The following is a 14,773-nucleotide window of genomic DNA, read 5'->3' on the forward strand; positions in this document are numbered from 1 at the left end:
CCTGCCAGCAAATTACATGTTATTTTTTTTGCCTTCAAGATTGAACTAACTGCATTGTAGAATAACATTTTTATACAGCTAATTGCCATGCACAAGTTTCAAATGACACAGAATTGCACAAACGAGCAGTCATTGTAGCTCCTACAGAGTCACACTAGAAGGAAACAGTCATGTTACTTTGGTGCTTGTCCTGTAATTCCTAAAATTGGTTGAATGATCTCCTTTGACTGCTGTTTCAAAATTGCTTGGACACATATAGTGCCGACTGTCTGGAAATCCTCTTTTTGTGTGTGGAATGTGCCCTTTTCTTGGCTGTTTTATCAATAAATAATATAGCAGTAGGTTGTCAAAGGTTGCGGGGGAGTAATGATCATGAAAATGATAGTTACATTCTCTTAATATGTGCATGTTTTTGCAACAAACGGCGTATTGCAAACGGGTCTTTTCAGGGTCCAGTTCCAATTAAAATTAAACATGTAGGTCATACTTTTGAAATGTGTTGGAACTCTAAACAACACACCAATGTTTTACAAAAGATATATTTTTTCACATGGTGGGATTGCTTTTGAACAAGGTGAAAGTATTTTCTTGTTCTATTTCTTTTGCAGTAAAATGCTTTCTAGATCTTAAGTGTCTTTTGATCAGCCCCACTGATAAAATATACAGAACGGCTTCCTTTTTTTTTTTGTCTAAAAATAGTACTTTTTTAAAAGAGACAAAGCCATTGTACAACTGCTGTGTTTTCTTAGCAATTTTTTCAGGTTTGTGTGTTCTTGAATGCTCTGTTTCCTCCATTCTCTCCATTCTTGATCCTAGGTCCCCTTACAAAGAAACAGAACGATGATTTAGTCGATAATGACGGTGCAGAGGATGAAGGTATTTTTTGATGCCCAAATGATATGCATGACAAGGAACCCTCCAGTTTTCTTCTTTTTTTTTTAAAATTTCTTGTCCTCTTTTTAAAAAGTGAAGATTTTTTTCTTCCTAATTTTTGATGGATGTGTTTTGTCTTTTTTGCTTGATGTTAACCTATCTTTTTCTTTTTAAGAGTATGTTTATTGTTACCTGTTATATAGACTACTTCATTGTAATATCTCTAAGTGAGGTTTTTGCTTGAAATCTTTCTTTTTTTTACATATTGCATCCCACCTGAAAATAATCTGTGAGACTGATAACAATGACTAATATCCCTTCTAACTATTCTTAACACTTTTTGCATGATTTTTCAATCCTCTGCTATTTTTATATTACTTCAAAACACTACAGGCACGTTTTATACCTGATTCAATAATACTAACATCTCAAATCAACTTTAATGTTAGTTAGAAACATATTTAAAACTACAGTTTCTTAAGCAACAGCAATATTCCTGATATTCAACAGATAATAATGTCTAACTGTGCAGAAGAATAATTCTAATTCAAGCAGTGTAAAAAGTCACCTTTAAATTTTGCATCAAATATTTGTATATTAAACAAACACGTTTTTGAATATCTACGAGATCACATTATTCACATTCACGGGTCAGATTAACTTTACAATTTGAAAAGCTTTTAAAAGCTAAGTAAAAAAAAAAACCAAAAGGTAAGAATGTCTTTTAATCAGCAGCCATCATTTGAGCCATTACATTGTTTTGCCATTAAAGAAAAGCAAATAACAGAAAAAAGGCAGAAATCGAAACTGAATGAAAGTATTGATCTGGGATTGATAGCCCCATGAGCTTTGAAATTGAAACTAATTTTCTGATAATATTAATCAGGGGGGAGTTCATCATTATTATTAAGACCTTGGCTTCCAAGCTACAAGATTATGGAGTCCATTCCCAGCTGTGCACCCCAATTTCTGCAATCTACCCAGATGTGTTAATAGGAGCTGCTGTTGCTTTTTAACCCACAGTGGACAAAGAAGAGACTACCTGAAATTGAAAAACGCTGATTGGTAATGAACTCGACTATGAAAGCACCTATTTTTTTTTGAATCCACCATGGATATCAAGTGCCACAGTAATATTAGAGAGCCCTTTATTTCCCAGCAGAAAAAAAGGACCCCTGGCCGCCCTTGATACAAGACTGGTGGACATTCATCAAGGCGGGACTGGTTAAACAGAAACCACTGGGAGGTGCCGTGGAAAATGATTGTCTGCTCTTTTCAGCCTCAGCAGGAAAGGGGGCATTGAGTTGCACCAGTTCAGGAAGCTTGCTGTCAGTCAGTCATTTTCCTTTTATTACACTTTAGAATTCAAGTGAGATCACAGCCTGACCAAGAGTGGAGGACCTGGCCCATAGGATTCTGCTTCAGCAGCAGGAAAACAAATCATGGCTAATCATATGATTAAAGATGAAGACAAAACAGCTCAGCAGAGCTCTGTTGCCTTTATTGAAGTGTATCAAAGCAGTATGCATGTACCTGGTAATCATTTCTAATCAGCTCTGGTCTCTGAAAATGATACCCATGATTTGGAAATGCTGGTTGTTTATGAACGCACAGCACTCCAAGATGAAAGAGAAGAGGACGGCATAAATGCATCTTCAGAAACATACCCTGCAAGCCCTGGTAGCACTGCACGTACACCGAGGCGTCAGCTGTCGGTCCAGCCTTGGAGGACATGGCCAATCTTGAACCCAAGTAGCCCTGCCAGTGCCAACCAGCTGTCTGCTGACATGGTGGAGTCCAAGTTAGAAAGATCTTTGGACAAATTGGGGCCAACCTGTGCTTTGGGATAGAAGGCTTAATGGTTGAGCATCTTTTGCAAGCAAACTCATTCACTGGTTGACTCGACGTACTTAATTATTGTGTCATTAAGTTACTGTGAAATCAGTTGTTTCTGTTTTGAGGGAGTGTAATTCGAAGGATAATTTGGTATCCCTGTGGATTTGCAGGAAAGAGCTCCTCTCTTGTCCCCTGCATCACTAAGCACTACGGACCTACGTTTAGTCTGAGCAGTGAGTTACTGCCCGATCCAATTTCGTCTCTTGTAGTTACATGAGGTTGTGCAGTGGAGACTGAATTAAACAGGGTTCCTCCCTCTAAGGTGATGGTACACACTGCCGCTCTGCCAGGGCTGTTTTTTCATGGGAAGCTATGATTCTTCCATCTGATGGTGGTAATGATGCACTTACCGTGTGCTGTGTTTTATTTGATGCTGGGAGGTCATCTGGATTACAGGACTGATCTTCTGCCCTTATGTTTCAACAGTGGGTATGGAATGGACTCCCAGCCTGGCAACACTTGTCTCCAGATTCACTGAGAGTCAGGTTGCATTTATTTCTGAGCATCACGGAAATAAGAAAGAAAACCCTTCCTGAATGCTTTTTTTTATCACGGACAATTTTATCAGTTTTGTTGGTATGCTTTTATTTTGTCCTGTGTTATTAATGCAAGTACACATCCAGCTGGTGTGTAGGCTGATCAAATAAAAGAATCAGAGTGAATTGAAGATGTTAAAGAAATCGCAAAAAATAAACCGTGGTTACGGTTATTAAACCCGTCTGCCTATAATCACTGCCTTTTAATAATGAAAACACTGCTATAATGCGACTGCAGAGGATATAACAATGAAAAGGGAATTGGTCCTTTAATTCCAGCCTCTGCTCTTGACTTTCAAATGCTGTTCTGCCTTCTGCTTGTAACCCTTCGAGAGGGTAATAACAGGAAAACCATTTTGGAGTGCTGAAGGAACATAACGTTATTTCAAAACCCAAGAGGCTGCCGTGATCTTTAGAATTCTTCATAACTGACATTTGGTTGAAGAATGTGAATGTGAAAAAGCTCCTTACTTTCTTTTTACTTATCAAGATAAAGTATGTTAAGACATGCAAAAGCATGTCCCTGAACACTGCGCTCATCAGCAAATCCACAACAGAATCTCATCTCTGTTCTCTGAAGGTGCTTGACTAAATACACAGTGTAAAACATCCCTTGAAAATGTGAGGACTGCCCTGAAAGAGAGAGAACCTAAATAAACTCTTTTATCCGATTGAAAGCTTTCAATAGTTGTACAAACATTCTGGAAAATCACACTGAGATACGTGCCACTGAAAGGACAGCTTGACTGTTGTAATGTGGATTATATGACTAATTGGATAGAGGCTAAAAGCAATGTAATTATGTGAGTAACATGATGGACAAAACGGCCTTAAGGCAGAATTAACTGTTCATAATCAAACATAATGAGTAAAATTCGCAAGTCTTGTTTTTGTTCTGAAATCTCACATTGTTCTTTTGTTTATCTCTCTTCCTTTAGTCTGTATTTAAACCACATGAAAAATTTTGCCTAAATGATACAAATTAATGGTCTTTAACAGTTTTTTTGCTTTACACTGCTAGCCGATGTTGACCTCTGTACTGATCAGATTCCTTACAAATATTTGCAAAGTACCAGACACATAACACGCATGTTGCTTAAGAAACCGAGCAAGCTGACATCTAAACCTGCAAATGATTTGTCTCAGGTCACTAGTGGTAAATAAATGTGCAGCTTGACCACAGTTCAGTTTACATTTCTGGCTGTCAGGTTGAATTTGTTCTTCAATTATTTTGTCCTATTCTTTCTTCCCTCTCAGACATCCGTGAGAGTGGGAGCCCGAAGCCAGTGATGGTGTTCATCCACGGAGGCTCGTACATGGAAGGAACAGGAAATATGTTTGATGGAAGCATCTTGGCAAGTTATGGGAATGTCATTGTCATCACTGTTAACTACCGGCTTGGGGTGTTAGGTAAGATGGTAGATATTTTACTCTCCGTCTCCTCCACAAAAATGTCTCTTGTAATGGCTTGTGTTCAGCAGTTATAAAAGAATGCCTGGAGTTCACTCCAGTTTAGGTTGTGCTGTCATTTTCTTTTCCACAAACCTAGGAAACTGTACTCGCAGGAGCTGATTTACCTTCTCGAATATCAGGCTTATGAATATAAAACTTTCAGGACCGATTTTCTGCTCCCACATGCCAGCTGCAGTTTGTGTCAGAGAAAGTTTGCTTGGAGGCAGATGATATAACATGATAGTAAATAGAACAGATATCCATTACCACTGATTCTGAATGCTGTTTGCTTGAGTCAAGGCTGCCTTCTGAGTGTCAAAGGAGCTCTCATTGGTGTCAGTATTTTATTATTTTCCACTTTTATTTTATTATTTTCCCCTTAAGTCATTGTGTTCTGCAAATGTTTGTGTGTCAAGCAAGTGTGCTGTCTGTTTTAATTCTGAGTGCTTTTGTAATGAAAATGGCTTATTTTTGCTCAGCAGTTTAAAAAAAAAATACATTCACACAATTCAAGAGGACTCGGTTAAGGCTATTTTAGCATAAAACTCAACAATAGTTTCTCAAATTTGATGGAAATGTGTAGGAAAGAAGACTCAGAAGGACCTGTAGCATAACAGGTAAGTTGAACTAGCCTGTAGCCAGGCTGTCGAAGAGCACTTCCCAGCAGTTTTTATTTTCACTGTAAATAAGGTTTTCAGAGGTTTGCGCTGCAGAAGGTAAACGGAGACACCACAGGTGCTTTGTGTGAATGTGCTTGTGAGCTAATCTCTTTGCTCAATTAATATGTACTGTAGAATGGATAGACTAATAAACACCTTTGTGTGTACAGGGTTCTACAGTTACGATTGTGCCATGTCTAGTTGTTCAAATTATATTTGAAGGAACAATTTCTAGCTAATGATTTGTTATTGTTGAGGTAGTCGTACATTTTTTCTGTGTAGTTAAGTTATGCAAAGCTGTAATGAGGTTGTATTTATTATTTATTGCCTTCTGTTATTTTTTTAATTGGGATTGGACTCTGAGGTGCTTTGTACTCTCTGCTGAAGCTTATGCAGTATTTTGTGGAGTCTTATTGAAACAGCATGAGAGGAGCAGACCCTCTGTCATTATCTGCATTACCCTGGGTGTATGCAGGCAGTCACACCACCGACGCCCTCCTGTACAGACCTCAACGCTTGCTGCTCAGTGCCACTTTACAGCAGTGCCCACGCATTTATATTTCTGATGTGACCTCTGCTCTCGGTCGACTATTGATCAAGTAATGAAACAAAGGACAACCTTAGATGGGAAAAAAGCAGCTATTTACAAATCTGTCTTTTGAATACAGTCTCTTAATTGGTATAAAGCGTGCACCGGGGAGTGTCGCTAATTGTATTGGAATCATTTGCTTCCAGGCATATCAGCAACATTCAGTACATCCTTTCAAAATAGAGACACTGGCTTTTTCCCCCAGATTGAATTGGGTTTCTTTTTTTATTTCTAAGCTTTGCAATTTTGTTGAAACAGCTTGAATTTTTCTTTGTGGCTTGTGTCCTGTCCAGTTTGCAGTCCTGTCCTGTGACCTGTGCTTCTGGGAAAGGCTCCAGGTTTCTTTGGTACTCTCTTGGATATACACTAGGCGATTTTCTGATAAAGGGTGGAGAGATAGAGTTTTTTTGATGGTTTTGTATTGCTCTGAGGGGTGAATTGCCCTGCAGCTGGTCTTCTGGATGGATTGTGTTGAGCAGGGACCTCCTTTCTACAGTATAGCTCCCTGTACATTTTGTGTTACAAAAATGAAACTCTGGGCCCTGGGTGTAGTTTCTTCTGAACAGCTGTTACTTCTTGAGTTTTGCACTGAACGTCAGGATTATTGTACAGTCATAGCGGATGAGCTGGGTGTTTATTGTTCATGTAACACTGAAAACGTGGCGATGACTGTAGGCCACAGAAGTGCTTTTAACCTCCAGAGTGTGCAAGAAAAAGTTCTAGTAGTGTATGTGTGGCTGGTAATTGTCACCATTTTGAAAATTGCTAAACTGAGTAAACTGGGCTTCAAAGTGGAATGTGCCCTGTTAGATACAAAATTGAATTGTTTCCTCTCTTGCATAAATAATCCATTCCAGTTCACCAGCTGGTTGCTCGTTCATCTCATTTCAAATACCGCTTTCGGTGCTATTTCATGTCAGGGGAACTTTCTGCTGAAACCCGCCATGTCCAGAAATGTCACCCAGATCCCATTCACTGCCTGCCCCCATGTTCTTCACCCATCTGCGTCAGACCGATGATGGGAGTGGGTGGGCAGTCTTGCAGTCTTGCTCTTGGACAACAGTGATTGCTAGATGAAGGAGGTACTCTGATGGACTTACGAAAGTGTTGGATGTTTGTATCCTCTCGATATGGCTGCACTAAGGAGAACAAGCACTACAGAGTTCTGCATTTTCTTGGGCCCTGAGAAAAACCTCAACTCATATACCAGTTTTCTACAAGTCTTAAAATGCATGGCACAAGATTTAATTTGTGTGTTGGGTGTATTTTTTTCAACCGTGTAATGTGCTGTTTTCAGAAAGTTGTTTTTAAGTTCATGAAATATGAACGTTTTACCTTGCAACATATTTTAGAGGTCAGTTTTTTTTATCTCCCTGGAAATTAGTCACTGCTGTTACAGGTCAAGAGTTTCCAGTGGGTGAGTTTTTCTAACAGATGGTAAGTGGGTATGAAAAATATCTGACGTTTACTGTCGTTATCACATAATCATCCTCTTGCACTCCTGCTCAAAAAATAGATACTAATAAGATAGACAGCACAGGAAGCAGCCTGTTCACATATTTTTGATTTAACTTCTCATGTAGCTTGCTTTTGCTAAGTGAAATATGCTGTCTCAAATAAAGTTCATGTTTTGGAAAGGCCATAAAAATGAAGCCCTGTGCTGGAGATAAATGTAAATCCTCCAAGTATTTCTCAAATACTGAAAGTATCAGTTTCTGCGATAATTCAGTGGCACAGATTTTAGCATTTCTTTTCACTTGCCTTGATTATAGAGGAATAAAGTAACTGTCCAAGGGAACCTTTCTACAATTTATATCAGTCCTTGCACTGTAGCGATCCTGCAGGTTCATTTATAGGCCCATTTCAGAGGAGATGTGCTGTTGTAAATTGTCCGCAAATATGGTTAGTTAGGAGTGTGGCAAAGCTGCCGCAGAGAGAGAGATTTATTTCCCTTGCCACTGGCCCAGAGCCTAGACCCTTCCTTGTAATTTGGTTTTACCTGTTATAGAGCTGAGAAGACAACTGAAACTGCAATGGAGGCTCCTGAATATGGCCATTGTGTGCTCAGATAGGCAGAGGGGAGTTTCGATACTCCCTGTATGCGATGACATGTGAAGGATGTTCCCCAGCGATCTTCGGGGGATCGACACTGCCTGTCTCCCCGGCACAGGGAAGCTGTGTGGCCTTGTGCAGCGATAGGTTGTAAAGCTCCGCACTGCAGAGAGGGGTGATGATGATGTAGTAGTTTTACACATTTTGACATTTCATCTCGCTTAGTGCATCACAGTGGGAGACTATTTCATTAACATTGCTGCTGAAACATCTACAAGGTCTACAGCTGGTAGTTAAAGCCCATTGACAGGGAGCATAAGGGATTCTTATCGCTCTTCTTTTCCCCCCTCTCCTTTTCCAACAAAGGCCAATGGCCCTCTTGCTTAATGCATGGATAACGCATTTCATCTGTCTCCTCAGATACGCAGATAGTTCTCTCTGTTCCAAGGGGTAAGATAATGTTTTGACTTTGAGCCTAAAATATTCTGGTACACTGTCAAGGATACAGTATGTGGTCCTGTCTCTTTTTGTTCTAGTCAGACATTCATATGGATCTACAGATCCACAGATCATTGTGTAGAAGATGAGCAGGACAGGACTTCCTGGGAGACCAGGGGAATACCAGGGCTGCTGCCGAGACATGGTCTAACAGTTGACTGTGATGTCACATGATTCAAAGAGTGAATCACTTGGCATGAGCCTCGTGAAACCATGTGAATTTAGTGCCTAGATTGTGGACCTGTCTAACATGGTGAACTGAATGAAGCAGAGTTATGGTTCTCTTTCATCATATGCAAGAGCAGCACACATGTCGTGAACACATGGAAGTGATGGATAGGAGCCCTGTTGGAGGAATCCCTTTATTTCTCAGTCTGAGTTAATGAGTTGTTGTTATTATTGCCACTTTGTGTTTAGTTCAGCTTCAATCACAAGAACTTCATTAGTTGTGATGATTCCTGGAAAATTAAAAGATAGTGTTGGTGGGTGGGGGCTTGGGATCAGGGTTTGATTCGAAGGAACAGACCGGAGCAGATTGCTTCTTGTCACTTCTAATTAGTATAATTATCATTAATTGCCATATTTAACCATAAATATCAATTACTATGATTATTAAATTTTGCCTGCTATGAAAAAAAAGGACACAGTGAATACGGTGCATACTTATCAACACCTGTGTGTGTTCCAGCTCTCTCTCCCCACTGCAGCGAGAGATGCGGAACGATGAGTTATTGCAGTCCATTTAGTATCCTACTGGGGAGAACTGGGGCACCGAGCAGTGTCTGTGTATACAAGCTGCCTGGAGAAGCATGGACCCTTTGGCTGTGGAGAGAATGCCTCAGGCACTTCAGAGACCACCACTCCGCATGTTTCCCTGCTGTGCACAAGGGAACTCATACTAGCCATTAATATTATTCAACAAAACCGTTTCATACAGAAAAGTCTAACAATGCACATCACATTGCCAGCAGCTTCTGGGCTCCTCTCCACAGCCGATCGATAAATCACAGGCCATGGCCCTGAGTCTGGAGTGCAACTGCAGGTTTGCTGGCGAGAGAGGGAGGGACGTTTGACAGTGACCTGCAGCATCACAAGATTAAGCCTTATCCACAGCCCCAGCACACACACAGAGGGCGAGAGGTGTAAGGGTAAGCTTGTGGAGTTTAAACCAAAACGAGCATTGCAGGGCACTCCTGAGAGAACAGGGGGTTTTTGATCGGTCTTTCCACTCGGGACCTTGTTTGCCATTCTCTGACACAAGATACACATGCTGTTCACCCTTTGGCTGGCTTTATGTCTTTTCTGATATTATCCTCGGTGGAGATGTTCATTTACCAAACCAAGATTATTTGCGATATGGCTTTGTGTTTTTTGGAACTCGGGTGTTGTGGTCTGCTTAGATATTCACTCAATAGTACCTTCCCAATACAGTTTGTGCTAGGCAGTACAGAGGTGATTTGTCTGACTTTGCAGAGCATGTGTCCATTACAATCCTTGGAAAAGCCATAAATAAATCTGAACCATTCCCATGGAGGGTGCTCATGGATTAGGGACAAGAGGCAGGGAAGGGCTGGTGCACTCAAGGGACACTAATGGTAGTGTTATAGGAATTTATCATTGAGCTAATCTTTATATACTGTATGTTTTCACCTTTATGAAGATATTTGGGTGTGGTGGGGGAGGGAATGTTCTCCCTATGTCCACATGGGTTTCCTGCCATGTGTTAGAAACTCAGCCATTAAAGTAGTTGGCCAGGCTAATTGGGCACCATGATCTTACGGGTGTGCAGGGATAATAATTGTCCTCATTGTTGTCCAGTCTGCTCTGAGAGTACAGCCACTCCTCACAGGACCTGCGATCCATCTTTCTGGATGCATACAGGAGCACACAGGCACTCTGTATATTAGATTTAACTGGAAGTAGCTCAGGTTCAGCTTCACGATACCTTTTACGGACAATTTGTTTTTCCTGTTTTACTCGGTTTACTGGCGGTGAGTCCAGTCTAATTGTCGGAACACAGTTCACTTCATAATCCTAAGGGATAAGTCTCCGGCTGGCACGGGCCTGACCGTACTTCCCAAGGGATCCCTGGGATAGCTTCTGGCTCCACAGCGGTTTGGTTTGGCCGGCTGCGCCATCCTTCGGCATCTGCGTGTAAATACTGTACACACTCCCGTTCCTTCCCCAAGGGTGTCAGCTGTTGTCATTTCTTATCTTGCTGTCACGATCGAGAGGCAGTATTAAATCAGATGCTTTTGTCTGAGACTGAATAAGTATACAAATCTAGCCTCTTCGACCATTTTCAGAAGATCATACTGTATCGCCCATCGATCTCATTTGGAAGCAGTCATTCCTCTGATCTAAATCTTCCTTTCCACCTAAAATCCAAATTGAAGTACTCTTTGAAATAACTATGAAGATTGCTTTGGCATTATGTTATCGAGTCTTTCTTTACAATAACCATTAACCTGTCTGACATGTCTAAAGGACAGGCAGCAAGTGTATTTATGTGAAGGTTACTTTTGTTTTCAAGTTTTCAAAAAAAACACCTGGTTCACAAAGTGCAACTTCACATTCAGAAGTGGGTTTAAACTGGAGAATTATTATTTGTTTCATGTAATGCAGATTTAATTTGCAAAACATCATACAGTAGGGCTGCATGAGGTGTTGTGACAGTGATTTCTTACCATTATAATCATTAATAACTAGTCATATTAGTCATAATAATCCAATTACATGCAACTTTACCATCTGTCTGTGCTATCTATCGAGTGTCACAGAGCACATCAGCCTGCTGGAAATCACAGCTGAGCTAATTGGCTGTTATCCTAGGAAGGACAGTCAGTCACATGCTCTAGTTGCTATGGGTCAGCGCGGCAATGCTTTCTGTTTGCTCGTGTTAGACTGTTAGAAACAGTCTTGTTATTTGGATTAAACAAAGCACTGACCTTTATTTAACTCAGAACATGGCAGTAATATCTCTGAACCAAATCCTATCTGTAAAAGGCAATGATGATTATAGTGGTCATAGTGTGCAGGATTATCTGATGTTAGCATCTAGAAGTTTCCAAATGGTATCTTTCTCATTTGAAAAAAGGAATAAGCAGCTATATCACCCTGCAACTCACAACTGGCAACCCACTGAAACTAAGTAGGTGTGAGCCTGGTCAGTACCTGGACAGGAGACTCTTGGGAGAAACTAAGGGTGGAATAGGTGTTAGTGGGGCCAACTATATGACGAGGACACCATACTGTAAAAAGGTGTCGTACTTTGGATGAGACGTACTGTATAACTGAGGTCCTGACTCTCTGTGGTCATGAAAAATCCCAGGGCGTTTCTTGAAAAGTGTAGGGGTGTAACCTCGGCGTCCTGGCCAAATTTCCCATTGGCCTTTATCCATCATGGCCTCTTAATAATCCCCATCTCTGAACTGGCTTTATCAATCTGTTTTCCTCCCCACTGAGAGCTGATGTGTGGGGAGTGTACTGGCACACTCTGGCTGCTGTCACATCATCCAGCGGTGCTGCACACTGGGGGTGGTGGAGGAGGGGATCCCCATTACCTGTAAAGCGATTTGAGTGGAGTGTCTAGAAAAGCACTTTATAAGTGTAAGCAATTATTAATTATTATGAAAATCTAATTTGCTGCTCAGACAAAGATACAGTACTTCCCACAGGTAATAAGAAACAGTAAGTAGAAGGCATTCTTGTGGTCTTGAAGTGTAGCATCTACACTACATTCTTCCCCAACAAAGAGGAACAGACAAAAATGATGCTAGTGAGAGGGCAAAGGTGTTTATTTTTAAGTTAGTAATTTCCAGGTAGGTACAAAGATTTACAACTATTAATTGTCAAACAGTAATTTCTTATCCAAGTGAATAAATTAGACAACTCATGAGACTGCATCATTTGCATAAAATTCGTAAGAGTTTTCTCTGCCCTTAAATTCTGTAGGCATATGTCCTGAATAGTAAATCTGGTTTGGCTAATGTTTAGCCAACAGAGCTTATGATAAGCAGAGCAGAATATAGTGTACAAATGGAGGAATAGAACAGGAACACAGCTTCAGCACTCAATACTGGGGAACAGAACCATTTTAATGTGAAAGAATACTGAGCAGTTGTGGGTTCTACAGGGTTAGAAGTACAAATGATCCATCTGCTCTAGTTGTGCTTGTTCTTTCTATTTTGTGTTTCATTTAAGGTCTGTGAGCTGAGATTTTAAATTAAAGTTAAATTTTATTTTGTAAATCAAAATTGTAACAGCAGGGCTAGGAGAGTCTTTCCCTCAGTTACATGAATTGAAAAAAATACACTAATACATGTTTTTTACTGGAAATCAAATTACAGCACATGAAACCCATAGCAGAATTAGTCATATAAGGAAGCTCTGGCGTGTTTAATTTTTGTGCTTTTAATTTCTTTTTATTACAGTCAGTTTGGGTTATTTATTTCTAAAGCCAATTGTGATATTAAAATTTCACAGTGAAAAACAGTTTTAGTTTATGTCTGACAATAACATTGGTATTTAAACAGATGAGTGGGTTTCAATTACTTCTGCTTTTCAAAAGTGGCACATTTTGCAGCTGTGAGTTGAGCAATATACCAGAAGGAGAGTGATATTTCATTTTTTATATTTTCTAAATATTTCATCTAAGGCACTTCTCTGGGCTTTTACTTTTAAGCCCCTTTCGGATTTAAAATGATGATGCTCTTGGCACCAGGTGAAATATGAGGCTCAAGTTGGTGTGCCACACTTGTGCAAAGAGCAGAGGGACATTAAAGAGCTCGTGGCTGCCTAATTAAGCAGTATATTACCGGTGCATTGAATTAAACATTTATCTTCATGTAACATAAATTAATACAAAATGTAATTTATAACACAGAATTAGAACTGATTTTGCTGATGACAAATAAATATTATTGTCTGGTTGAAGAGAACCTGTTTAGTACAAGCCTAATAATTAATTTTAGTAAAATATGGTTACCACTAGTCTATTAGAATTTTTCTTCTTTTTGATGTGAAGATGAAGCTCGACGGACTCTTGATGTACATGAGTACAACCCCCTGAAAGAGCACGTGTCTTCTGGGACTGTAGCTGTCTTAGGACAGTTCTCTCAAGGCTGCTCGTGGCAACAGTTTTTAGTTTTCAACCCCATTTCAGCAAGTACAGTATCTCTTGCACCCAGGAGTCAGCCTGGACATCATGAAGAGAAAAACATTAACTACATTTATTTAGGATCAAATCCTCTAGTCCTAATCCAATATGCAAAAATGGGAAGAGTCTGGGAGATCCTGAATTTTGTACTTATCCTCCAGGTCCCACATGGGACATATACATTACAGTACTGTATGGCTCCATCAATCCCTGTCTTGTGCCTCATGTATGACCCAGCACTTTCAGTTCAGTTATCGCAGTCTTGCGCCATGTTGTTAATACCCTGGGTATACATTATAGACAGACCTTTGGTGTTCACTCTTGGGACATTCCACTTGTCCGAGTCAATTTATCCAGCCCTTCTTAATCTCGAAAGGCGGTGTTCTTGTACAGATCCCCATTAGAAATGTTAATGGTCCAGGAGATGTTGTAGATCTTACTGTATGTACTGTATGGTAGGTAACCCTTATGAAAGACGTTTTCTCTCGCTGCTTAAAGTTCTTGAGCTAACATTTCCATTTCTGAAAGCTAATCTAAAAGTGTTAATCTTCCAGCAGAACAAGGCAGGGTCTGAGAGTACTACTAGGATTACAGTGGCATAACTTGTAGAAAATAGTGTTGAGGTCTTGGTGTGACCAGCGTTTTCATGCCATGTACAGGAGACAACCATAACCTTTGTCAGCTGGTGAAGCCTCCCACAGGAGTCTGTCCAGAGCTGATAAAGTGTATGCATCAGTGCTGCCATGACTGTGTTCATGCCCAGGGAGGCCATGCCCAGAACGGGGTAATGTTTTGTTATCGACAGTGTGTCATATTTCATACTGACATTTCAAACATCATGATAGGCTTTTCCTTGAGCTTGACTATTGACTTCTTTGAACAATCATTTATGACATTTGTTTTGCTGTCTATTTTTAAAATATTTGAATAAATCCATTTGACCCTGATGTTACCATCTGATCCATCAGTATAGTTCACTACGTGCAGGCACATGAACACTGAGGTAACCATCCTGTGTATTATAACTAGTAGGAAATGCAGTGGCTCTTTTCAGTTTGAA

At 40.2% G+C, this 14,773-nt stretch overlaps 1 protein-coding gene across 8 annotated transcripts in view; it reads left to right on the forward strand.

The window, feature by feature from the left end:
- The window catches only part of nlgn1 (neuroligin 1), a 224,612-nt gene that overhangs the window by 86,708 nt on the left and 123,131 nt on the right, over window positions 1-14,773 (forward strand). For 5 of the 8 annotated variants that reach the window (XM_015360880.2, XM_015360881.2, XM_069197422.1 and 2 more), the window contains 2 exons: window positions 817-876; window positions 4,563-4,715. In XM_015360880.2, coding sequence (XP_015216366.1) covers window positions 817-876; window positions 4,563-4,715 — 213 coding nt within the window. The remainder of the gene's footprint in view (window positions 1-816; window positions 877-4,562; window positions 4,716-14,773) is intronic. The other 3 variants (XM_069197424.1, XM_069197426.1, XM_069197427.1) reach the window with 1 other exon arrangement.

The sequence above is a fragment of the Lepisosteus oculatus genome, chromosome 13 (assembly GCF_040954835.1).
Source record: "Lepisosteus oculatus isolate fLepOcu1 chromosome 13, fLepOcu1.hap2, whole genome shotgun sequence".
NCBI lineage: Eukaryota > Metazoa > Chordata > Actinopteri > Semionotiformes > Lepisosteidae > Lepisosteus > Lepisosteus oculatus.